The sequence below is a fragment of the Lepidochelys olivacea genome (assembly GCF_965140295.1).
Source record: "Lepidochelys olivacea isolate rLepOli2 genome assembly, chromosome: 16".
Taxonomy (NCBI): domain Eukaryota; kingdom Metazoa; phylum Chordata; order Testudines; family Cheloniidae; genus Lepidochelys; species Lepidochelys olivacea.
The window spans coordinates 4,662,651-4,687,712 of record NC_140426.1 but is presented as its reverse complement, the minus strand read 5'-3'; the positions used below and the strand labels follow the sequence as shown (position 1 = coordinate 4,687,712).

Here is a 25,062-nt window from a genome sequence, read left to right as displayed (position 1 = left end):
ACATTTTACAGATACTGATTTTGTTTTAGAAATTAAAAGAAGAGCAAACTTAGAAAGTGTTCTTCTGAATTAACTCTGCCCCCAACTAAAACCTCTCTGACGCATCATCAAGGATCTACAACCTACCCTGAAGGACGACCCATCACTCTCACAGATCTTGGGAGACAGGCCAGTCCTTGCTTACAGACAACCCCCCAACCTGAAGCAAATACTCACCAGCAACCACACACTACACAACAGAATCACTAACCCAGGAACCTATCCTTGCAACAAAGCCCCTTGCCAACTGTGCCCATATATCTATTCAGGGGACACCATCATAGGGCCTAATAACATCAGCCACACTATCAGAGGCTCGTTCACCTGCACATCTACCAATGTGATATATGCCATCATGTGCCAGCAATGCCCCTCTGCCATGTACATTGGTAAAACTGGACAGTCTCTACGTAAAAGAATAAATGGACACAAATCAGATGTCAAGAATTATAACATTCATAAACCAGTCGGAGAACACTTCAATCTCTCTGGTCACTCGATTTCTGACCACAAAGTGACTATCCTTCAACAAAAAAAAGTAAAAAACAGACTCCAAAGAGAGACTGCTGAATTGGAATTAATTTGCAAATTGCATACAATTAACTTAGGCTTGAATAGAGACTGGGAGTGGTTGAGTCATTATACTAAGTGAAACTATTTCCCCTTGTTTATTCCCCCCCCCCCCCCGCCCCACTGTTCCTCAGACGGTCTTGTTAACTCCTGGAAATGTGCTGGAAATGGTCCACCTTGATTATCACTTCAAAAGGTTCTCTCTCCCCCTACCCCACTCTCCTGCTGGTAATAGCTCATCTTAAGTGATCACTCTCCTTACAATATATATTTTTTCATGGTCTGTGTGTATATAAAATCTCCTCCCTGTACTTTCCACTTTATGCATCCGATGAAGTGAGCTGTAGCTCATGAAAGCTTATGCTCAAATAAATTGGTTAGTCTAAGGTGCCACAACTCCTCCTTTTCTTTTTGCCAATACAGACTAACACGGCTGCTACCCTGAAACCTTTGTTCCAGATGTTCATGACCAAAAAGGTTTAATGGAATTATAGAACTGCAGAATCTGACACAAATTCCTTACTGCAATCTATAGATCAGTCTATCTTCAACAGAACCTATTCTGACAGTTTGAATGCTCCTGCTACTCATTTCTTTTGAGTAAAAAAAGCCTTTGATGCCAGCCCCACAGCAAAGAAATGAAATGCTTTTATAACCATTTTATTTTCAGTGTTTAATCCATCTGAAAAATACAGAATGAATGCTTGTAAAATATGCTTTTTTGGCAGATGTGGATGTAAAACAAATCGTGACAACAGGAAATGTGTTTAATCTTTTCCTTGTTGAGGTCAAGGACAAAATAGAGCAGTTAACCAATAAATGCTCTCCTCAGAGGATTTAAACATGATAGTGCTTCGCCTATGAAATCAGAACAAAGGAAGCCAGCAGCTTAGGAATTCTTCCATGAAATAGTCTGGCCCATCATAAACTCCTCAGCAGGTTTACTAGAAAATATTAATCCATAAATGTTCACACTCAAAATGGCACTCCCCATGATAAGCAGTCCTTACAGAATTCCAGTATTCGACAACTGAAATAATTTCTGTTGCTAATGACTGGTTACAAAAGGGTTAACCCAAAACAACGGGGGTATGGTTATTCATTGGAAAGCTTCAGACAGGCAGCAGAATGGTGGTCAGCCACGCTTCCCAGCTAGTAGATATCAAGAAATTAATGTTAGCTTTAAAAAAAAAACTTCGGAGCACTTTCTGAACAATGGAACAACAACTTCAAAATGCCACATTCAGAGTGTACGAGTTGGTGGCATTTTCAAAGGCACTTTTGTAAATGCAGCACACTGCACAACTCTAAGTATACACATTACACAGGGTCCTCTAGAAGAGGGTAAAGCAAGGATCAGATCCCATCAGCATTCAACTGCAACAGCACTGGAGGCTTTGCTAAGAAATGGCTACAGTCTAGACTAGTGTCACTCTCACCCAAAGCATCATGCAGGAGGATTTTTTGGCCTGAGTGCACATGACAAAAAATTAAATGAGATCATATTAAAGGATGAAACAGTGAGATATGAACAATTCCTTAATGGCTAGTTTGCATTTTTGCTTGAGGTGCGTTTATCACAGAACTGCACTACTGTCAGAGTTGGACTGCATTACACTGCACTAACTAAGCACATAAACCTGTAACTACTTAAAAAAACTTCGGTTTGTTTATTCCATAAACAGGGATTCTAACAATGACATTTTCCCCTTTAAATTTCAGGCACACTCCACCACCGGAAGTCAGTGTGACTGAACTGGTATTAACTTCTGCAAATGCTAGGTCTGTCTTAGCCTGTTTTGCCACCAGGATGACAAATCTTTGGAGTTTAAAGTGCAGCTCTGCTCTGAGAAGTAACTCAGATAAAATAAAATACTGGCGTCACAGGATCACAAGTTCACAGTAGAATCATAGAATATCAGGGTTGGAAGGGACCTCAGGAGGTCATCTAGTCCAACCCCCTGCTCAAAGCAGGACCGATCCCCAATTAAATCATCCCAGCCAAGGCTTTGTCAAGCCTGACCTTAAACACTTCTAAGGAAGGAGATTCCACCACCTCCCTAGGTAACGAACGCACTCCAGTGTTTCACCACCCTCCTAGTGAAAAAGTTTTTCCTGATATCCAACCTAAAATCTTCCCCAATGCAACTTGAGACCATTACTCCTTGTTCTGTCATCCGCTACCACTGAGAATAGTCTAGATCCATCCTCTTTGGAACCCCCTTTCAGGTAGTTGAAAGCAGCTATCAAATCCCCCCTCATTCTTCTCTTCTGTAGACTAAACAATCCCAGTTCCCTCAGCCTCTCCTCAGAAGTCATGTGTTCCAGACCCCTAATCATTTTTGTTGCCCTCCGCTGGACTCTCTCCAATTTTTCCACATCCTTCTTGTAGTATGGAGCCCAAAACTGGACACAGTACTCCAGATGAGGCCTCACCAGTGTCGAATAGAGGGGAATGCTCACGTCCCTCTGTCTGCTCGCTATGCCCCTACTTATACATCCCAAAATGCCATTGGCCTTCTTGGCTACAAGGGCACACTGTTGACTCATATCCAGCTTCTCGTCCACTGTAACCCCTAGGTCCTTTTCTACAGGACTGCTGCTGAGCCATTCGGTCCCTAGTCTGTAGCGGTGCATTGGATTCTTCCGTCCTAAGTGCAGGACTCTGCACTTGTCCTTGTTGAAGCTCATCAGATTTCTTTTGGCCCAATCCTCCAATTGGTCTAGGGCCCTCTGTATCCTATCCCTACCCTCCAGCGTATCTACCTCTCCTCCCAGTTTAGTGTCGTCTGCAAACTTGCTGAGGGTGCAATCCACACCATCCTCCAGATCATTAATGAAGATATTGAACAAAACCGGCCCCAGGACCTACCCTTGGGGCACTCCGCTTGATACTGGCTGCCAACCAGACATGGAGCCATTGATCATTACCCGTTGAGCCTGACAATCTAGCAATTACTAGATTCAGTCAGTCAATTACTTCCCTATAGACAAATCTGGTATGAAATAAAAAAAAGATGGACCTCCTGGATGCCAGCCCTGCATGCTTAGAGTAACTTCTGAAAGTCAAGCTGGGGTCTGGCTCGCACTTCACCAGTAATCCTGATTCAACTGAGCTCTAATAAAGATTAATTTAAAGCGCACGTGAGTGGCACACTTCTGTACACTTTGAGATAAAAGAGTGCTCCTGGGATTTAATTCATGGTTCTGTTGAGGGTACGGAAGCCAGAACAGATTCCAGCTGAGTCTCCCAAGGCTCTAAGGGTTCTGCAGGAATGGAAAAACAGGAGTAAGACGATAAAAATGTAAATTTTCATCACTGGTCAGCAGATCTGATCCAGATCACAAAGGATTACATAAAGGGAAGATCTCCAGAGTAAGGGGGTGCTATATTTACAAAGTCATTTTTCTAACCATTACTGCACTTTTAAAAGGATATATGTCTAAGTCATTTTCCCAAATCAAACACAACTTCAGTTCATGCAAAAGAATGTGCTGCTATAAACGGAATTTATATGCAACTCTTTTCTGTCAACAGCTTCCAACTGTGTGTATGGTACAGCTTTTGGCTTCCTAAGAACTAGAAATACAGTTCTCTGATATGCTATCATGTTTTAAAAGCTACATTTTGTCATCACATGTAAATACTCAGCTCCCAAGACTTTGTTCAAAAATGTATATATTTTAAAACACATGCTGTTTTTTTCCCTAGTAGGCATGTTATACAAATGGTTTAGATTAGTGCACAGAAAATGCAATGATTTAACCAGATCTAAGTAATTCACTTTAAACAAAAAAAACCCCACACTATTTTGCACAGTGAAACTATCCTTCTAACAAGATTATTCCTTCAAAAAGACAGTTCAATGGGTACTACTATAAACAGAATGAACTAGTGGCCTAACAAGGGAGAGGAAATGAAGTTTACCAAACATACTAGGAATCAGATCATTTGGTCCATTTTTGAATGAATGGAGCCAACTTCGTGAGAAGTTCAGGCTTCTTGCAACTGCTTCTAAATTCTTTGTTCACCCTGAAGTTAAGATGGCAAATCTGAGCCATCTGAGCCCCTCTGGTAATGAGGGAGAATTCCCAGCCCTGCAAAGTTACTTCAGGAAATTAACACAAACATTTCTATCAAAGAAAGGAAAGCAAATAGTTTCTAAATTTTACATAAAAATTCTTCTAATTTAAGTTTTAAAAAAAGGAACTAAGTAGCATTAGAAAGGAAACAGTAAGTCTTTACCTTTGTCAACTACGTCCCAAACTTCAACCTTTACGATATCATCAGTGGCTAGAAGTGGAATAAGGACACAAAACTTTAGAAGGGAGGATTTGGAAAAAAACAAAACAAAACACTAACCCAAAGCAAATAGGTTACAAAGCTAAAAAAACCGAATATCTAAGTGCAAATAAAAAACCCTTAAAAACCCCACAGCATTCCCTCTCTGATGTACTTCAACTGCTGCTCTCTTTAAAGAGCTCCTTGAAAATTCATGGTAATAGATGAGAGATTTAGACAATTTTTTAAATTAAGTTGCAAATTTGGAACACATTACTTCATGAGCGCATCAAAACCCCATTTGGATTCTTTTTTGTATCATACAGAGAGCTGCCACCCTCTTTTTTAAGACTAGAAGTTAATTAAATGCTGAGAACAAAGATCTTTATGACAGAAAACTTCAGAGTAGAGGTATTCTAAGGAGATCAACTTTACTAATATTTTTAAAACCCTCACACAAATGCACCAAACAGGAATTGAAACATATATCAAACAAGTCACACACACAAGGTCTGTTTCTGTGACAATTCCAAGTCATATTAGCTTACTCTGACAAAAAAAATAATATTTTTACTCCTGAAAGCACTACAGAGCCAACAGCTATAGGAGAGTAAACTGGATTTGTCTAACTCAGATTTATTAACTAAGTTCCAAATGCAGAAACTTTATTACTAATGATGCATGAGCCAGAAACAGCTCAGCTTCATAGTGCAGGATAAGTTTCAGAGTAACAGCCGTGTTAGTCTGTATTCGCAAAAAGAAAAAGGAGTTACTTGTGGCACCTTCGAGACTAACCGATTTATCTGAGCATAAGCTTTCGTGAGCTACAGCTCATTTCATTGGTTGGTCTCTAAGGTGCCACAAGCACTCCTTTTCTTAGTGCAGGGTAAGCAGTTGCAGCTAGAAAGCCATACTTTTGATCAGTCTGAGTAAGTGATCTGATACCATAAGTAACAGACCCCCACAATGCCTTTGTTAAAGCGTTTCTCTTCAGAGGAGTGCCACACTAGGGACTGAAACAACAATTTGTACTGGCAACACCTATAAGTACACAGCAACTGAGCAAAGATTGAGCAATTGAGCACAGTGGCCCAAGTAATAAAAAAAATATTCCCCTATCACACTGATTAAATTTAACCGACTATGACTTTCAATCCAGGAAACCATGCACTGTTGGTTTAGCTAACAAGTATGAAAATCCTGTAAAAAGAGTAACCAGTACAAATAGAAAAGGTCTCTTTGAACTTATGCATGATTGCCCATATAGTGATTGCCCGTCTAGCCCAATATAGTGCCCATATTTAAAAAAGTGAAGAATGAACCTGGGGAACTACAGACCAGTCAGCCTCACTTCAGTCCCCGGCAAAAACATGGAGCAGGTCCTCAAGAAATCCATTTTGAAGCACTTGGAGGATAGGAAGGTGATCAGGAACAGTCAACATGGATTCACCAAGGGCAAGTCATGCCTGGCCAACCTGATTGCCTTCTATGAGGAGATACCTGGCTCTGTGTCATAGACTATCAGGGTTGGAAGGGACCTCAGGAGGTCATCTAGTCCAACCCCCTGCTCAAAGAAGGACCGATCCCCAATTAAATCATCCCAGCCAGGGCTTTGTCAAGCCTGACCTTAAACACTTCTAAGGAAGGAGATTCCACCACCTCCCTAGGTAATGCATTCCAGTGTTTCACCACCCTCCTAGTGAAAAAGATTTTCCTAATATCCATCCTAAATCTCCCACACTGCAACTTGAGACCATTACTCCTTGTTCTGTCATCTGCTACCACTGAGAACAGTCTAGAGCCATCCTCTTTGGAACCACCTTTCAGGGAGTTGAAAGCAGCTATCAAATCCCCCCTCATTCTTCTCTTCCGTAGACTAAATATCCCCAGTTCCCTCAGCCTCTCCTCAGAAGTCATGTGTTCCAGTCCCCTAATAATTTTTGTTGCCCTCTGCTGGACTCTCCAATTTTTCCACATCCTTCTTGTAGTGTGGGGCCCAAAACTGGACACAGTACTCCAGATGAGGCCTCACCAGCGTCGAATAGAGGGGAACGCTCACGTCCCACGATCTGCTGGCAATGCCCCTACTTATACGTCCCAAAATGCCATTGGCCTTCTTGGCTACAAGGGCACATTGTTGACTCATATCCAACTTCTCATCCACTGTAACCCCTAGGTCCTTTTCTATAGAACTGCTGCTGAGCCATTCAGTCCCTAGTCTGTAGCGGTGCATTGGATTCTTCTGTCCTAAGTGCAGGACTCTACACTTGTCCTTGTTGAACCTCAGATTTCTTTTGGCCCAATCCTCCAATTTGTCTAGGTCACTCTGTTTCGTATCCGTTCCCTCCAGCGTATCTACCACTCCTACCAGGACTCCTCTCTCCCTGGTTCTCATGGGAGACTTCAATCACCCTGATATCTGCTGGGAGAGCAATACAGTGGTGCACAGACAATCCAGGAAGTTTTTGGAAAATGTAGGGGACAATTTCCTTGTGCAAGTGCTGGAGGAACCAACTAGGGGCAGAGATATTAGGATATTGGATATTAGGAAAAACTTTTTCCCTAAGAGGGTGGTGAAACACTGGAATGCGTTACCTAGGGAGGTGGTGGAATCTCCTTCCCTAGAAGTTTTTAAGGTCAGGCTTGACAAAGCCCTGGCTGGGATGATTTAACTGGGAATTGGTCCTGCTTCGAGCAGGGGGTTGGACTAAATGACCTTTTGGGGTCCCTTCCAACCCTGATATTCTATGATTCTATGATCTAGTAACTTCTGCGAGTTGCTGGAAGAAAGTCTCGTCGACCTCATCCCCCTGGTCCGGTGGTCTATAGCAGACTCCCACCACCATACCACCCTTGTTGCTCACACTTCTAAACTTAATCCAGAGACACTCAGGTTTTTCTGCAGTTTCATACTTGAGCTCTGAGCAGTCATACTGCTCCCTTACATACAGTGCAACTCCCCCACCTTTTCTGTCCTGCCTGTCCTTTCTGAACAGCTTATATCCATCCATGACAGTACTCCAGTCATGTGAGTTATCCCACCAAGTCTGTTATTCCAATCACAATTCCTTGACTTTGCCAGGACTTCCAGTTCTCCCTACTTGTTTCCCAGGTTTCATGCATTTGTGTATAGGCACTTGAGATAACTCACTGATCGCCCCTCTTTCTCAGTATGAGGCAGGAGCCCTTCCCGCTCACACGCTCCTGCTCGTGCTTCCTCCTGGTACCCCACTTACCTCAGGGCTTTAGTCTCCTGTGGATGTGATATATCTTGACTTTAGCAAAGCTTTTGATACAGTCTCCCATGGTATTCCTGCCAGCAAATTAAAGTATAGATTGGATGAATGGACTGTAAGGTGGATAGAAAGCCGGCTAGGTTGTTGGGCTCAACCGGTAGTGATCAATCGCTTGATAGCAGCTGCCAACTAAACATCGAGCTGAGTACCCCAGGGGTCAGTCCTGGGGCCGGTTTTGTTCAACATCTTTATTAATGATTTGAACGATTGGATGAATTGCACCCTCAGCAAGTTTGCAGATGACACTAAGTTGAGGGGAGAGGTAGATATACTGGAGGGTAGGGATAGGGTCCAGAGTGACCTAGACAAATTGGAGAATTGGGCCAAAAGAAATCTGATGAGGTTCAACAAGGACAAGTGCAGGGTCCTGCACTTAGGATGGAAAAATTCCATGCCCCGCGACAGGCTGGGGATAAACTGGCTAAGCGGCAGTTCTGCAGAAAAGGACCTGGGGATTACAGTGGATGAGAAGCTGGATATGGAGTCAACAACATGCCCTTGTTGCCAAGACGACTAATGGCATATTGGGCTGCATTTGTAGGAGCACTGCCAGCAGATCGAGGGAAGTGGTTATTCCCCTCTATTTTCCACGCAGTTTCCACGGTATGCATCCAATGAAGTTAGCTGTAGCTCATGAAAGCTCATGCTCAAATAAATTGGTTAGTCTCTAAGGTGCCACAAGTACTCCTTTTCTTTTTCCCCTCTATTAGGCACTGGTGAGGCCTCATCTGGAGTATTGTGTCCAGTTTTGGGGCCCCCACTACAGAAAGGATGTGGACAAATTGGAGAGAGTTCAGCGGAGGGCAACAAAAGTGATTAGGGGGCTGGGGCACATGATTTATAAGGAGAGGCTGAGGGAAGTGGGATTATTTAGTCTGCAGAAGAGAAGTGTGAGGGGGGCATTTGATAGCAGCCTTCAACTACCTGAAGCGGGGTTCCAAAGAGGATGGAGCTCGGCTGTTCTCAGTGGTAGCAGATGACAGAACGAGGAGTAATGGTCTCAAGTTGCAGTGGGGGAGATCTAGGTTGGATATTAGGAAACACTATTTCACTAGGAGGGTGGTGAAGCAGTGGAATGCGTTACCTAGGGAGGGGGTGGAATCTCCTTCCTTAGATATTTTTAAGGCCGGCTTGACAAAGCCCTGGCTGGGATGATTGAGTTGGGGTTGGTCCTGCTTTGAGCAGGGGGTTGGACTAGTTGACCTCCTGAGGTCCCTTCCAACCCCGATCTTCCATGATTTTATGATTGCATCTCATCTCTGGCGAAGGGCTAGTCTACACTTGCAATGCTAAAGTGCTGCCAGAGCAGCGCTCTAACGGGGCTGTATAGTCACAGCAGAGCCCTGGGAGAGAGCTCCCCCTGCGCTCTAAAACAAACAACAACAAAAACCACCATCTCCATGAGGGGCGTAGCCACCAGCGCTGGTGCACTGTTTGCACCGGCGCTTTACAACGCTGAAACTTGCTGCACTCAGGAGGGTGTTTTTCCCATACCCCCGAGAGAGAAAGCTGCAGCGCTGTAAATTGCCACTGTAGACAAGCCTTAAGTCTGGTTTTGCAAAGCAACTCCTACTCTGCATCCAATTTTCTAGCCTGACTGATTGAGGCACAAGGTGATCAAGTGACTTGCCCAAAGTCAGAGTGCCACAGGCCTTGCTGGACTAAAAACCATGATCTTCTGAGTACTGAGCCTTTTGTTCAGCCAACGAGACAACACAGTCCTTTGTCTCTATCGCAGGACGTTTCTCAAGTCATCCATTCACAAGGCCAGATTTTGCCACTCTTGCTCATACTGAGTAGAATCTTACTCCACAAATAGTTCCACTAAAATCAACAGGGCTGCTTGCAGAGTACTACTCACTGTGGCTACATCTACACGACACACCACTCTCGGCAGCTGGGAAGGTATTCAGCTATATGCCTCCATGAAAAATAAGCTATGTCCATTCTGCAGTGTGTAGCTACACATGTCAATGAAAGGTTTTGGAAGGGGGGGGGCAGTGGGGAAAGGCTCCCCCCGCCAAGCTTTTCCCTATTGCTGGAGTCCTTGCAGGGAAATAACCTTGCAGACACAAAACACATGTAGACTGTACATACGGTCCTGCCTTCTTGAACCTGCAGATAGAGCTAGTATAGCTACGAAGCACAAGAGTGAAATTAAGGACACTAATCAGGTTTACTACCAGAGCCTGGGTCTGGATACAATGTGTCAATTTTATACTCCTGCAGAAAGCTGTGGAGACAGTGGAGTGATTCAGAGAAAGACAACACACCAGACTTGCAGACAGTTAGGAGGAACACAGCACAAATCTGTCTCCAAACACACACTTACAGCAGCCAGAAGGCTGAGAGGAGAGGCAGAGTAATAGAAACACCCTCTTCCCCATGCAGCAGCCAAGACACTTTGCGGAGAGGTAAAGTCAGTGAGACCCTCCACCCTCTTAACATGCAAGAGGCTGGGGGAGAGGGGTGGAGGAGGAGAAGAGGAGAGAGGAAGCTCCTCTTCCCTTCCAGCAGCTAGAGGGAATTGGGGCCTTAGAAGCCATCGAGAGAGAATAGCATGGCATATAGAAGCAAGAGGGAAATGGGTAAGTATTTGCGATACAAATGATCCAAGGGAAAATGATTTTCATAAGTACTTACTGGGTTAAATAAAACAAGGAGTCCTTGTGGCACCTTAGAGACTAACAAATTTATTTGGGCATAAGCTTTCGTGGGCTAGAACCCACTTCATCAGATGTAGGAAGTAAAAGATACAGGAGCAGGTATAGATACATGAAAGGATGTGGGTTGCTTTACCAAGTATTAGGTCAGTCTAACGAGGTAAATCAATTAACTGCAGGATACCAAGGGAGGAGAAATCTCTTTTGAAGTGGTAAGAGTGGCCCATTGCAGACAGTTGACAAGAAGATGTGAGTAACAGTAGGGAGAAATTAGTATTGGGGAAATTAAGTTTAGGTGTTCTAATGACCCAACCACTCCCAGTCTTTATTCAGGCCTAATCTGGTGGTATCTAGTTTGCAAGCTAATTTCAGTTCTGCAGCTTCATGTTGGAGTCTGTTTTCGAAGTTTTTTTGTTGAAGAATTCCCACTCTGAGGTCTGTTATTGAGTGACCAGAGAAACTGAAGTGTTCTCCTAATGGTTTTTGAATGTTATGATTCCTGATTCAAATTTGTCCATTTATTCTTTTGCGTAGAGACTGTCTGGTTTGGCCAATGTACACGGCAGAGGGGCATGAATGGCTCATGATGATGTCCCTTGAATAGATATGTGGATAGAGTTGGCACTGAGGTTTGTAGCAGGGTTTGGTCCCTGGGTTGGTGGGTTTGTTGTGGTGTGTAGTTGCTGGTGAGTATTTGCTTCAGGTTGGGGGGCTGTCTGTAAGCAAGGACTGGCCTGTCTCCCAAGGTCTGTGAGAGTGAGGGGTCATCCTTCAGGATAGGTTGAAGATCCTTGATGATGCACTGGAGAGGTTTTAGTTGGGGGCTGTAGGTGATGGCTAGCGGCGTTCTGTTACTTTCTTTGTTGGGCCTGTCTTGTAGTAGGTAACTTCTGGGTACCCTTCTGGCTCTGTCAATTTGTTTCTTCGCTTCACCAGGTGGGTATTGCAGTTTTAAGAATGCTTGATAAGGATTCTGTAGGTGTTTGTCTCTGTCTGAGGGACCAGAGCAAATGCGGGTATATCTTAGAGCTTGGCTGTAGACAATGGATCGTGTGATGTGGTCTGGATGAAAGCTGGAGGCATGTAGGTAAGTATAGCAGTCCATAGGTTTTCGGTATAGGGTGGTGTTTATGTGACCATCGCTTATTAGCACTGTAGCGTCTAGGAAGTGGACCTCTTGTGTGGACTGGTCCTGGCTGAGGTTGATGGTAGGGTGGAAATCGTTGAAATCTTGGTGGAATTCAACTTGGGACACCATCGTAAGACCTAACCACATCAGCTACACCATTCGGGGCTTGTTCACCTGCACATCTACCAATCTGATATATGCCATCATGTGCCAGCAATGCCCCTCTGCCATATACATTGATCAAAATGGACAGTCTCTACGTAAAAGAATAAATGGATACAAATCATAGAGTATCAGGGTTGGAAGGGACCCCTGAAGGTCATCTAGTCCAACCCCCTGCTCGAAGCAGGACCAATTCCCAGTTAAATCATCCCAGCCAGGGCTTTGTCAAGCCTGACCTTAAAAACCTCTAAGGAAGGAGATTCTACCACCTCCCTAGGTAACGCATTCCAGTGTTTCACCACCCTCTTAGTGAAAAAGTTTTTCCTAATATCCAATCTAAACCTCCCCCACTGCAACTTGAGACCATTACTCCTCATTCTGTCATCTGCTACCATTGAGAACAGTCTAGAGCCATCCTCTTTGGAACCCCCTTTCAGGTAGTTGAAAGCAGCTATCAAATCCCCCCTCATTCTTCTCTTCTGCAGGCTAAACAATCCCAGCTCCCTCAGCCTCTCCTCATAACTCATGTGTTCTAGACCCCTAATCATTTTTCTTGCCCTTTGCTGGACTCTCTCCAATTTATCCACATCCTTCTTGAAGTGTGGGGCCCAAAACTGGACACAGTACTCCAGATGAGGCCTCAGCAATGTCGAATAGAGGGGAATGATCACGTCCCTCGATCTGCTCGCTATGCCCCTACTTATACATCCCAAAATGCCATTGGCCTTCTTGGCAACAAGGGCACACTGCTGACTCATATCCAGCTTCTCGTCCACCGTCACCCCTAGGTCCTTTTCCGCAGAACTGCTGCCTAGCCATTCGGTCCCTAGTCTGTAGCGGTGCATTGGATTCTTCCATCCTAAGTGCAGGACCCTGCACTTATCCTTATTGAACCTCACCAGATTTCTTTCGGCCCAATCCTCCAATTTGTCTAGGTCCTTCTGTATCCTATCCCTCCCCTCCAGCGTATCTACCACTCCTCCCAGTTTAGTATCATCCGCAAATTTGCTGAGAGTGCAATCCACACCATCCTCCAGATCATTTATGAAGATATTGAACAAAACCGGCCCCAGGACCGATCCTTGGGGCACTCCACTTGATACCGGCTGCCAACTAGACATGGAGCCATTGATCACTACCCGTTGAGCCCAACAATCTAGCCAGCTTTCTACGCACCTTATAGTGCATTCATCCAGCCCATACTTCCTTAACTTGATGACAAGAATACTGTGGGAGACCGTGTCAAAAGCTTTGCTAAAGTCAAGAAACAATACATCCGCTGCTTTCCCTTCATCCACAGAACCAGTAATCTCATCATAAAAGGCGATTAGATTAGTCAGGCATGACCTTCCCTTGGTGAATCCATGCTGGCTGTTCCTGATCACTTTCCTCTCATGCAAGTGCATCAGGATTGATTCTTTGAGGACCTGCTCCATGATTTTTCCGGGGACTGAGGTGAGGCTGACTGACCTGTAGTTCCCAGGATCCTCCTCCTTCCCTTTTTTAAAGATTGGCACTACATTAGCCTTTTTCCAGTCATCCAGGACTTCCCCGGTTTGCCACGAGTTTTCAAAGATAATGGCCAATGGCTCTGCAATCACAGCCGCCAATTCCTTCAGCACTCTCGGATGCAACTCGTCCGGCCCCATGGACTTGTGCACGTCCAGCTTTTCTAAATAGTCCCTAACCACCTCTATCTCCACAGAGGGCTGGCCATCTCTTCCCCATTTTGTGATGCCCAGCGCAGCAGTCTGGGAGCTGACCTTGTTAGTGAAGACAGAGGCAAAAAAAGCATTGAATACATTAGCTTTTTCCACATCCTCTGTCACTAGATTGCCTCCCTCATTCAGTAAGGGGCCCACACTTTCCTTGGCTTTCTTCTTGTTGCCAACATACCTGAAGAAACCCTTCTTGTTACTCCTGACATCTCTTGCTAGCTGCAGCTCTAGGTGCGATTTGGCCCTCCTGATATCATTCCTACATGCCCGAGCAATATTTTTATACTCTTCCCTGGTCATATGTCCAACCTCCCACTTCTTGTAAGCTTCTTTTTTATGTTTAAGATCCGCTAGGATTTCACTATTAAGCCAAGCTGGTCGCCTGCCATATTTACTATTCTTTCGACTCATCGGGATGGTTTGCCCCTATAACCTCAACAGGGATTCCTTGAAATACAGCCAGCTCTCCTGGACTCCTTTCCCCTTCAAGTTAGTCCCCCAGGGGATCCTGGCCATCCGTTCCCTGAGGGAGTCGAAGTCTGCTTTCCTGAAGTCCAGGGTCCGTATCCTGCTGCTTCCCTTTCTTCCCTGCGTCAGGATCCTGAACTCAACCAACTCATGGTCACTGCCTCCCAGATTCCCATCTACTTTTGCTTCCCCCACTAATTCTACCTGGTTTGTGAGCAGCAGGTCAAGAAAAGCGGCCCCCCTCGTTGGCTCCTCTAGCACTTGCGCCAGGAAATTGTCCCCTACAGTAGTTATACCAATTGTTATACTCTACACACAGTCTAGTTTTTAATTAGCCACTGCATTCCTGACTATATCATGAATATACAAGCAGATTATTAGCTCTTAGTGCTGCTAGGTTAGCCTTTATGACATAGAAGACATTATGGGCAGCATTCCACCTCAGTTGCTTCTGAAGGCAAGTATCTACACCGGGAGAGTTACAGCACCGCTCAGAGAGAACTGAAGGGAAACCGCTGTTGTGCATTCACATTATCAGCTGCCTGAGCAATAGGACTTTCAGCACTTAGTGGTATTCAGAGCGATGCACTCTGGGCAGCTATCCCAGAGAGCACCTCTTTCTCTTCTGCCACTAAGATATGGGAAGGCAGAGAGGATCACAGGGCATCCTGGGTCCTGTCCCAGTGCCCCACGATGCATTGCTTCACATCCCAGAAATCCCTGTGCTTCAATCAATTTAGCTCCAAATTTCAATGGTTTCTGTACTGCACACCCTGCCTCCTCGGGCTGCAGGAATGGATCCCGAACTGTTGACCAGGATGCTGCTCGCTCCAACCAACACATCACGAGTGGCAGTGGAGTTATTCCTTAAACTACAAAGGTAAGAGCAGTGAGACATTGATTTCCCCATGCATAGTAGCTACAACACAAGATTGCCTGTGGCATTCACGGAGGTGCTGACCACAGAGGAATGGTGCTTTTGGGCTCGGGAAACCAGCCCTGAGTGGTGGGATCACATTGTGATGCACGTCTGGGATGACGAGCAGTGGCTGCAAAACTTTCGCATGAGGAAATCCACATTTATGGGACTGTATGATGAGCTCGCCCCAGCCCTGTAGTGCCAGGACAGAAGAATGAAAGCTGCCCTGTCGTTGGAGAAGCACATGGCGATTGCACTGTGGAAGCTGGCTACTCCAGACTGCTACCGATCAGTCACCAACCAGTTCAGAGTGGGAAAATCGACCGCTGGACTCGTATTGACGAAAGTCCGCAGGACCATTAATCGTATCCTGCTCCGAAAGACCGTGACTCTAGGCAAGGTATGTGACATTGTGGATGGCTTTTCACAAACGGCCTTCCCTAACTGTGGAGGGGCAACAGATGACATGCATATTCCAATTCTGGCATCAAACCACCTAGCCACCGAGTACATTAATCGCAAGGGGTATTTCTCAATGATTCTCCAGGCACTTGTAGATCACCGTGGGCATTTCACAGACATTAACACAGGCTAGTCCGGAAAGGTGCAGGACGCACGCATCTTTCAGAACACTGACCTGTTCAGGAAGCTGCAAGCAAGGACTTTCTTCCCGGACCAGAAGATCACCGAAGGGGAAGTCGAAATGCCCACTGTGATCCTGGGAGACCCTACCTACCCCTTAATGCCGTGGCTTATTAAGCCATACACAGGGCAACGTGACAGAAGCAAGGAGCAATTCAACAACAGGCTGAGCAAGTACAGAATAACTGTGGAGCGTGCTTTTGGCCATTTAAAAGCCCACTGGCACGGCCTCTGTGGGAAGCTAGACCTGGATGATGACAATATTCCTATACTTATAGCCATGTGTTGTACGCTGTATAATATTTGTGACGGGAAGGGTGAAAGCTTCACTCAGGACTGGACTGCAGAGGTTCAGCACCTGGAGGTTGAGTTTGAACAGCCAGAGACCAGGTCAATTAGAGGGGCGCACAGTGGGGCCATAAGGATCAGAGATGCCTTGAGGCAGCAATTTGAAGCTGAAAGCCACTAATATTTTGTTGCTATGCTCAGGAGTGCAGTGCTTGTAATGCTGGCAGGTGATTGGTGCAGACAACGCAATATGTGAGTTTAACATAATTGTATGTTGCTTTGCAGGGCTCTTCTTGCTTTCAATTAATAGAATAAAGATTGCTTTCAAACCAACACAATTCTTTTATTAAAAAACAACAACTGGAGGAGAGTCAAACCAAAAAAAAAACCATCAGCAGCAAGGGGATTGCGGAAGGCAAGGTCCCAGGAAGAGGAGGGGTCCCGGGATGGTTAAAAATTTTGTATGTCCAGGGATCATATCCAGCCTTCTCCTTTGGAGTACAATGTAGCTGGTACTGTACTTCAGCAGGGCCAAACTGCAGAGGGATGGGTGTTCAGTGCAGTGGGAGTCCGCAGTGCTGGACTGTGAGGTGGGAGGAGTGGAATACAGCAGGTAGAAACTGGAGCCAGGAGGTTGATAAGAGTGTTGGCAGTGTCTGGGGGGAGGATGAGAGAGTTTTGCGGCAGCGGCAGCAAGGGAGATCAGGCACAGAGCTGCTCAGCTTGAAGAGCTAGTATCGCGTGGAGCATGTCCTCTAGGACCTCCATAACCTTTAAGAGCCACTCCATGGCTTCATTCTGGCATGCTACATTCTCCTTTCGGTCCCTCTTCTCGCTGTCCCGCCACTCCTTCAATTCCTGTTGCTCAGCAGCGGAGTGCATCATAACATCACACAGAAAGTCCTCCTTAGTTCTTCTTGGCTGCTTTCTAATTCTGCACAGCCATTCCGCCGCCGATAACAAAGAGGGAGGCTGGGCTCCCAAGGTCATCTCCGTGAAGTTTAAACACAACATTTTACAGAAGCAGTATTGTTTGCAACACAGACAACACTGATTCAGTGCTTTAAAACACAGCCGGTACTCACACACCTGTCACTAACTGGCTGACCCCAAGCAAGCACACATGAGTCACGAAACCCCAAAAAGGTAAGCAGCCACAGGGGAGGGTAAATCCCTCTTCCCGGATCCTGCTGTACACTGGGCATATGGCTCTTGGGGAAAGCCAGCACTGTGGGGGGTGGGGGGCTGATAATTACTCCTGTCCCCACACTTTCCATAGGACATGATCATTATGGACGATATCTCGCTGCTGAGGGTCAGCAGGGAATCAAGGGAGGGTCTTCTCCAAGACTGTGGATTCCGCCCTGGCCCCATGTGGCTCGCCTGTGTGCGGCAATGGTCTGCCGTCCCCCCATGTCGGAAACAAAGCAGCTCTGCCGAAGAACCTGCAGCAGCAGATTGCCCAGTATCTCCACGAGAGTTTCCAGGAGATCTGAAGGTGAGTCCTGTGAAGTGAAGGAGTCAATCAGCAGCCTGTTCCACGGCTCAGACTTGGCAAGTGGTGGGAGACAAGCCTGCTTTCTGCAACCCTCCTTCCCCCAACAACTCACTTCAGAGATTCTCAAAATCAAATCCACTTACCAAGGGCCTCCTTTCTTGTTTGCACTTCGCAAACATCCGACAGCTGTGCTTGGCTAGCCACCTCCAGGATAGAAGAGAGTTCCTGGCTGCATGCATCTCTGACCTCCGAGTCATCCTCTGCCTCTGCGTCCCCCCACCCTCCACATCCTCGTCCAAGATTTCCTCCTTCTGGCTTGGTCCACTATCAACTGGCATGCGAGCCACCAACGTATCCACAGCGGCCTTTGCAGTGAAGTTGGGGTCGCCGCCAGGTATCACATCCAGCTCTTTGTAGAGCCAGCAGCTCCGCGTGGGCACAGCACCGGAGTGGCAGTTTGCCCCCCGTGCCTTGTGGTAGGCGTTCCGCAGCTCCTTCACTTTGACCCTGTGCTGCAGTGTGTCCCGGTCATGGCCCCTTCCTGTCATGCATCGTGAAGTCTGTCAGTAAGTCTCCTAATTCCTACGGCTGGAGCGCAGCTGGGACTGGACAGCCTCCTCTCCCCAAATGCTGATGAGGTCCAGCAGCTCGGCACTGCTCCAAGCGGGGGTTTGCCTGGTGCGTGGAGCAGGCCTGGCCACCTGGAAAGACGTGCTGAGACCACTGCACGCGTCACCGAGCAGACAGGACGGGGACTTTCAAAATTCCCAAGGAATTTAAGGGGTGGGATGATGGTTGGTCACCTGAGGACAGGGCAGTAGAGTTCAAACCGATGACCAGAGAGGTGAGAACAGGCATTGTGGGGCACCTCCCAGAGGCCAATCGCAGCGCTGTGATAGACCACTGTGTCTTCACTGGCACCACAACACAGTAGCCCCGGAGCAGAAAGCTCTACACCGCTCATCGGGGTGGTTTTTTTACAATGCGACAACTGCGCAGTTTCTGCGCACTAGTGGCTTGGCAGTGCGTACACCTCAGGAGTTACAGCGCAGAACCCTGCTTTACTGTGCAGAAACTTGCCAGTGTAGACAGGGCCTAAAGCTTACCAAATTCCACAGACAAGAGATCAATGGATCATTCTCAGAAGAAAAAATCCACATCCCTCTAATAAAATGAATTCTTTGCCAGCAGTCTAAGATTTCAGAATAATCACAAAGAACAACTTAAGGATCTCAGAATAGTTGTTTGAAATTTAATTAGTCTTGGGAAATGGCCGACACGGTCTTCCTCAGGATCGTTATTCACACAGCATGAGTGTGGCACAGGCAAAAGAAATTGTAGTCTTCCCCCTAACAGAAGAAGTTAACCAGCAAGACAGTAATTACGTCTGGGCTGACTTCTCAAAATGCCCATGTCTTGTCTATCTTCAGTGGGAAGTTTTTCACAGCAGGAAACGTTTCTTATTATGTTTGTTAAAAGCTGTGAGGTGTTTTTTTTTTTTTTTTTTACAGCACTGAGTAATTTTTAATAAGATCAGCAAGTGAAATGCTTTCCCATTAATTCTCTAAAAGTACAAAACAATTATTTTCTTTAAAGTGAAACAAACTGACAGCAAGAGACAAAATGTCAGCTCTGTAATCTCTCAAGTGTCCGTCAGACTCCCCTCTCCCCACCGCATATTTCCCCTTGAGAAAAGCCCTTCACCTTGCAATACACATGGCTGTCATTTCCAAACACCAAGTTCTATTATAACAGAGCTTTACATTAACTTTGGCCTTACACAAAAATTGCCTTCAGTTATTGGATTCCCAGCAAAACCAGCCTGCTAAATGGGCTGCCTCTACACTAGAAAACATGGAACCTGGGATCCAACAAGTACAGATGCAATCCAGTGTTTGGAAACAAACTGCTTGGCTTCCCTCCACCTATGGAGCACAGCTTTCAAATATTTTGGGCATGTAATTTGATCGCCTCATTAGTGCAAGTGCATGCACAAAGCAAGTAATTGGTGCTGTAAGGTGGGGTGGGGGGTTGTTTGTTTTTAAAATCAGACCTCAGTTTCCATTGCAGTATTTATGAATAGTATGTGCATTATCCCTTTTGCTTAGGGTAAAGGCTGGGGGGGGGGGGGGGGCGGGCAGGGAGAACCACCACACACTGTTTACCTAGAACATGAAAAAATATTGCTTCTACAGATGTAGCCACCATTTGGATGTTAACTGCCTTTAGGTTTGCCCACTACCATGGAAAAAGAATTTCCCTGTTTCTTATTTTGATCTCTGATAGCTCTGCTCGTAAAATAGTCTGGAGAATACTCCAAACTATTTTCGAAGTCTTTCTTGTACTCCACAATAAGACTGACATTCCAAGAAGCCAGAGAGAGGGAAGAGAGCTGAGTGACAGGTCTCTGCCTTACACAAGGAAGTACCAGAAGAGCCTTTATGCACTGCAGAGGCTGCAAGACCATGACTAAGTTGCGCAGCCGAGTAAGTGCCTTATACCAGCTAATGCGAGACAAACAGAAAGAGGTGCTCCTAAAGTAAAGGTGCATAGGGGTGTGACAGAGTCACAGGTCCGATGCGCTGGAACTTCTCTTTATGAAGACAGAGAAGACTCAGGGTAGCATGAATCCCCGCAGGGCATGCTGTCCAGGGCAAGGAGCCCCCCCGGCCCTCTGAGTTCCCAACAGCAGACTGCCCAGGTTCCAGCAACTCCTCCCTCCAGAGCCCTGCCACTGGACCTGCTCCACAAAGTTTTGCTACTGTCCCGCCAGGCAGAGATGCATGCCTGCTGTTAATGGGGGGGCCCCACAATTTAAAGGTTTGGCTATCCCCAGAACAGCTCGAGTCACCCCCTCCCCCCACACCTCCCAAGCAGGCCACCCACTTACCCTCAGTCTTCCATTCTGGAAAGCAGTGGCCCCTCCCTGCAGCTCCCAGCTGTTGCTCCTGCCTCTCCCCAAGCACAGCTCCCCAGCCTGGCCGCACCATGCGCCCGAGTGGGCCTGGCAGAACTTGGAACGGCAGTCTGCCTGCGCTGGCACACTGCGAGCTGGGGAGCCAGGCTCTGGAGGGTCCAGCCGCCCCTGGCAGAGGCCAGCAGCTCTACAGCGCCAATTCTGCAGGAAAAAATGAAATTCTGTGCAGAGCATTAATTCTGCGAAAATTCTGCATTGCGAAGTGGTGCAGAATTCCCCCAGGAGTAACAGCTGGGAAGACCAAACCTTTTAAATTCTAGTCAGGGTAGATCAGCCAGAGCCATTGGCAGAGAGGAAGCAATAGAAGGCAGCCACAGAATCGGTTTAGTAACAGAAAAGTCTACTTACACCTTTGCAGACCCAATTTAATATGCTATTTAGCTCTAAGGGGATGATTCTGGGGTGCAACTCTGGGAGGCAAAGCACAAAACCCACAGTCTGGAATCGGGAAGGTGCAGCTAATGGGGCTTTAAACCACCTCTGACCCCCCCATAATAGCTTAGAATTGGGAGGGTGCAAAGCAGCCCTCAATGAAAGTTGTCCGCCTAAGTTATTGCAGCCCAAGATGAGTTGCCTACAAATGGCAGTGCAACCCAGAACTGTGGGCATTGCAGTATGCCAGGGTGGACTAGGTCCAGAGACCCCCTTCTGGAGGCCTTGTGGTAATGCAACACCCTGCGCCCGATAGAGCAGAGAGAAGTCCTCCAGGCAACTAGAGTGGCTGCAGAGAAGCAGCCAATCCGGGGGCAGAAGAGCCCTATATAAGACAAGCAGCAGAGCAAAGAAGCTTAGTTACTGCATGGAGTTTGAGGGAGGGAGGACTGGGTGTCTGGCTGGCTAGACGAGCAGCAGGCCACAGACAGCTCACTACAGAGAGTTCACCAGGCAGAACTGAGCCCAGGGAAGGCTGCCGAAGACCGGATGCCTGGCTGGCTGGCTGGCTAGCTAGAGTAGCAGCAAGACCATGAAAAGGTCAGTGCGGGCAGGCTGAGCCCAGGACCAATCCAAACCAGGCAAGGGTACAGAGATCGTAGGATTGGAAGAGACCTCAAGAGGTCACCTAGTCCAGTCCCCTGCACTCATGGCAGGATTATATTATCTAGACCATTCCTGATAGGAGTTTGTCTAGCCTGCTCTTAAAAATCTCCAATGATGGAGATCCCTAGGCCATTTATTCCAGTACTTAACCATCCTGACAGTTAGGAAGTTGTTCCTAATGTCCAACCTAGACATCCCTTGTTGCAATTTAAGCCCACTGCTTCTTGTCCTATCCTCACAGGTTAAGAAGAAAATTTCTCCCCCTCATTGTAACAGTTTATGTACTTGAAAACCGTTATGTCCCCCATCAGTCTTCTTTTCCAGACTAAACAAACAGTTTTGTTTTTTATTTTTTCAATCTTCCCTCATAGGTCATGTTTTCTAGACCTTTAATCATTTTTGTTGCTCTTCTCGACTTTCTCCAATTTGTCCACATCTTTCCTGAAATGTGGCACCCAGAACTGGACATGCTACTCCAGCTGAGGCCTAATCAGTGTGGAGTAGAGTGGAAGAATTACTTCTCCATGTCTTTCTTACAACACTCCTGCTAATACATCCCAGAATGATGTTCACTTCTTTTGCAACAGTGTCACACTGACTCATTTAGTTTGTGGTCCACTATGACCCCCAGATCCCTTTCCGTAGTACTCCTTCCTTGGCAGTCATTTCCTATTTTGTATGTGAACTGATTGTTCCTTCCTAAATAGATTGCATTTTGTGGCAAAGTACCTTGTTCGCATCAGCAGGCCCAGTTCTTTTTAGCCTTGGAGACACAGGTTTGGGCAAGGCAGTCCTTGGTCAGGCTATACCTTTCCTCAGTCAGTCCCTTGTGCCTGTTTTCCTTTCCCTTCTGGGGAGGGAATGCAGCCTCCCTTCCTGGAAAGGTTCGGTGTCTTGCTGCTCCTAGCCTACTGGCAGCTTCCCTGCTTCTTTCACCCCCCCTCCCCCTTTCCTAACAGGGGAGGGTTTTAAAAGGTCTCAAGCAGTTGGAGTCAGCTGAACCTAATTGGTTCTCTAGCAACCCCTTTTCAGCTGAACCCTATTAACCTGTGGTTACCTCTCCTCAGTGGATAGGGAGGGGCCTTTTAACCTTCTGGGACTGATTACTACCCCCTGCTTTGTAGCTGTTTGTCCTGGGTTTACCACAATTTGTCCTTATTGAATTTCATCCTGTTAACTTCAGCCATTTCTGAAGGGTACAGAGATCATATAGTTTTGAATTTTAATCCTAACTGCCAAAGCACTTGCAACCCCTCCCACTTGGTATTGTCCGCAAACTTTATAAGTGTACTCTCTATGCCAATATCTAAATCACTGATGAAGATATTGAACAGAACCGGACCCAGAACTGATCCCCGTGGGACCCCACTCATTATACCCTTCCAGCATGACTGTGAACCACTGATAACTACTCCCTGGGAACTGTTTTACAACCAGTTATGCACCCACCTTATAGTAGCTCCATCTAGGTTGCATTTCCCTAGTTTATGAGAAGGTCATTCAAGACAGTAACAGTATCAAAAGCTTTACTAAAGTAAAGACATATCCCATCTACCACTCCCCCCCCCCACATCCACAAGGCTTGTTAGCTTTCCTTGACAGGGTATCAAGTTGGTTTGACATGATTTGTTCTTGACAAATCCATGCTCACTGTTACTTATCACCTTATCTTCTAGATGTTTGCAAACTGATTGCTTAATTATTTGCTCCATTATCTTTCCAGGTACAGAAGTTAAGCTCACTGGTCTGTAATTCCCTGGGTTGTCCTTATTTCCCTTCTTATAGGTGCCATTTTCCAGTCATCTGGAATCTCTCCAGTCTTCCATGACTATTCAAAGATAAATCACTAATGGCTCAGATATCTCCTCCGTCAGCTCCTTAAGTATTCTATGATGCATTTCATCATGCCCTGGTGACTTGAAGACATCTAACTTGTCTAAGTAATTTTTAACTTTGTTCTTTTCCTATTTTAGCCTCCGATCCTACCTCATTTTCACTGACATTCACTATGTTAGACGTCCAATCACCACCAACCCTTTTGGTGAAAACCGAAACAAGCCATTAAGCACCTCTGCAATTTCCACATTCTGTTATTTTTCTTCCTGCACCCCATTGAGTAATGGGCCTATCCTGTCCTTGGTCTTCCTCATTCTACAAATACATTTGAAGCAAATTTTCTTGTTACCCTTTGTCTCTAGCTCGTTTGATCTCGTCAGAGATGGGCACTGTTGGTCTGATTGCAGACTGAGTCCAGGGACAGCTGCTGGAAAAGGACACCAGCTGAGGGTACTGAGATGGGCCCCAGATGGGTGACTGAAAAAGGCAGTGCCTCAGGGAAGAAGCCTTAGAGCTACAGCCCCATACCAGGGCCGAGAAAGAACTTAGACTATATACCCTGGAAGGGGGGACAGCGTGGGTGGCTCGGCTAGCAGAGAGAACCAGCAGCCAAGGGGGTGCTTGCGAGAGGCAGGCACCACCCTGATGTAAAACCAAAAGCAGGCTCACACCTAACCAAGAGAAAGGGGACCCGTGAAATGACTGTCTGCAGGCACAACTGGCCAGAGAAAAGGGGGCACACATGGGAGGCAGGTGGGTGCTGACACCATTATAGGCATGCACCATGGCCCTGCTACCTCTTCCCCTAAGCCTACCCGCTTCTGCCTCCTATGATTGAGCTATGAAAGGGACTCCTAAAATAATCTGCTGCTGTTTTATGTATTTTCTGCATCAGCAACGTTCTGCCCACGCTGTAAAAATTCCAGTTCCTTTATGCTGCCATAGCAGGAAGAAGACTTCTACCCCATCTCTGCAACTCAAGCAAGTATCTTCGAGTATCATTGACAAGATGTAGTAATTCTGTTTTTCAATACTTCTTACTTGTATTAATATCTCTACATAAGATTATTAGAACTACAAGCATTTAAAAAATCTAATTCACTTTTCATCATTGTCCAGTATGGATTTACACTCCCAACTGCACAGTGAGACTGCTCATTTTCACCTGCTGGTACTAAATGTACTAACGCAGTACTCTTGTACTTTAGTATCCAGCCCCCTAGAGACACAGTTCAATATCATCTGTTTTCATTGAAACAGCAAAAAAATACAATGAACATTTCAATTCATATTCACATTTTGTTAAATTTCTTCCTGTGATTTTTAACTACTGAGGACATCTGTTTAAATGGTTGGTAATGTAATTACTGAAAGAATTAAAAAACAGGATTATTTGAATAATCAAGTAAGAGCGATGGGGACCCATTTTAAATCCAAACTGGACAAAACCGCAAGAGACAGCTGAGGCTACAGAGGAATTCCTGCCTCCAAAGCAGAGACTATTCCTTCCCCAGGCACCCTCCATTCCCTCTCCCTT

The 25,062-nt window shown here is 46.1% G+C and overlaps 1 protein-coding gene across 3 annotated transcripts in view; it reads right to left on the bottom strand.

The window, feature by feature from the left end:
• The window catches only part of RABL6 (RAB, member RAS oncogene family like 6), a 111,895-nt gene that overhangs the window by 69,837 nt on the left and 16,996 nt on the right, over positions 1-25,062 (bottom strand). For 2 of the 3 annotated variants that reach the window (XM_084650523.1, XM_084650525.1), the window contains one exon: positions 4,856-4,903. The exons of the other annotated variant lie outside the window; for it this stretch is intronic. In XM_084650523.1, coding sequence (XP_084506649.1) covers positions 4,856-4,903 — 48 coding nt within the window. The remainder of the gene's footprint in view (positions 1-4,855; positions 4,904-25,062) is intronic. 3 annotated transcript variants of the gene reach the window in all.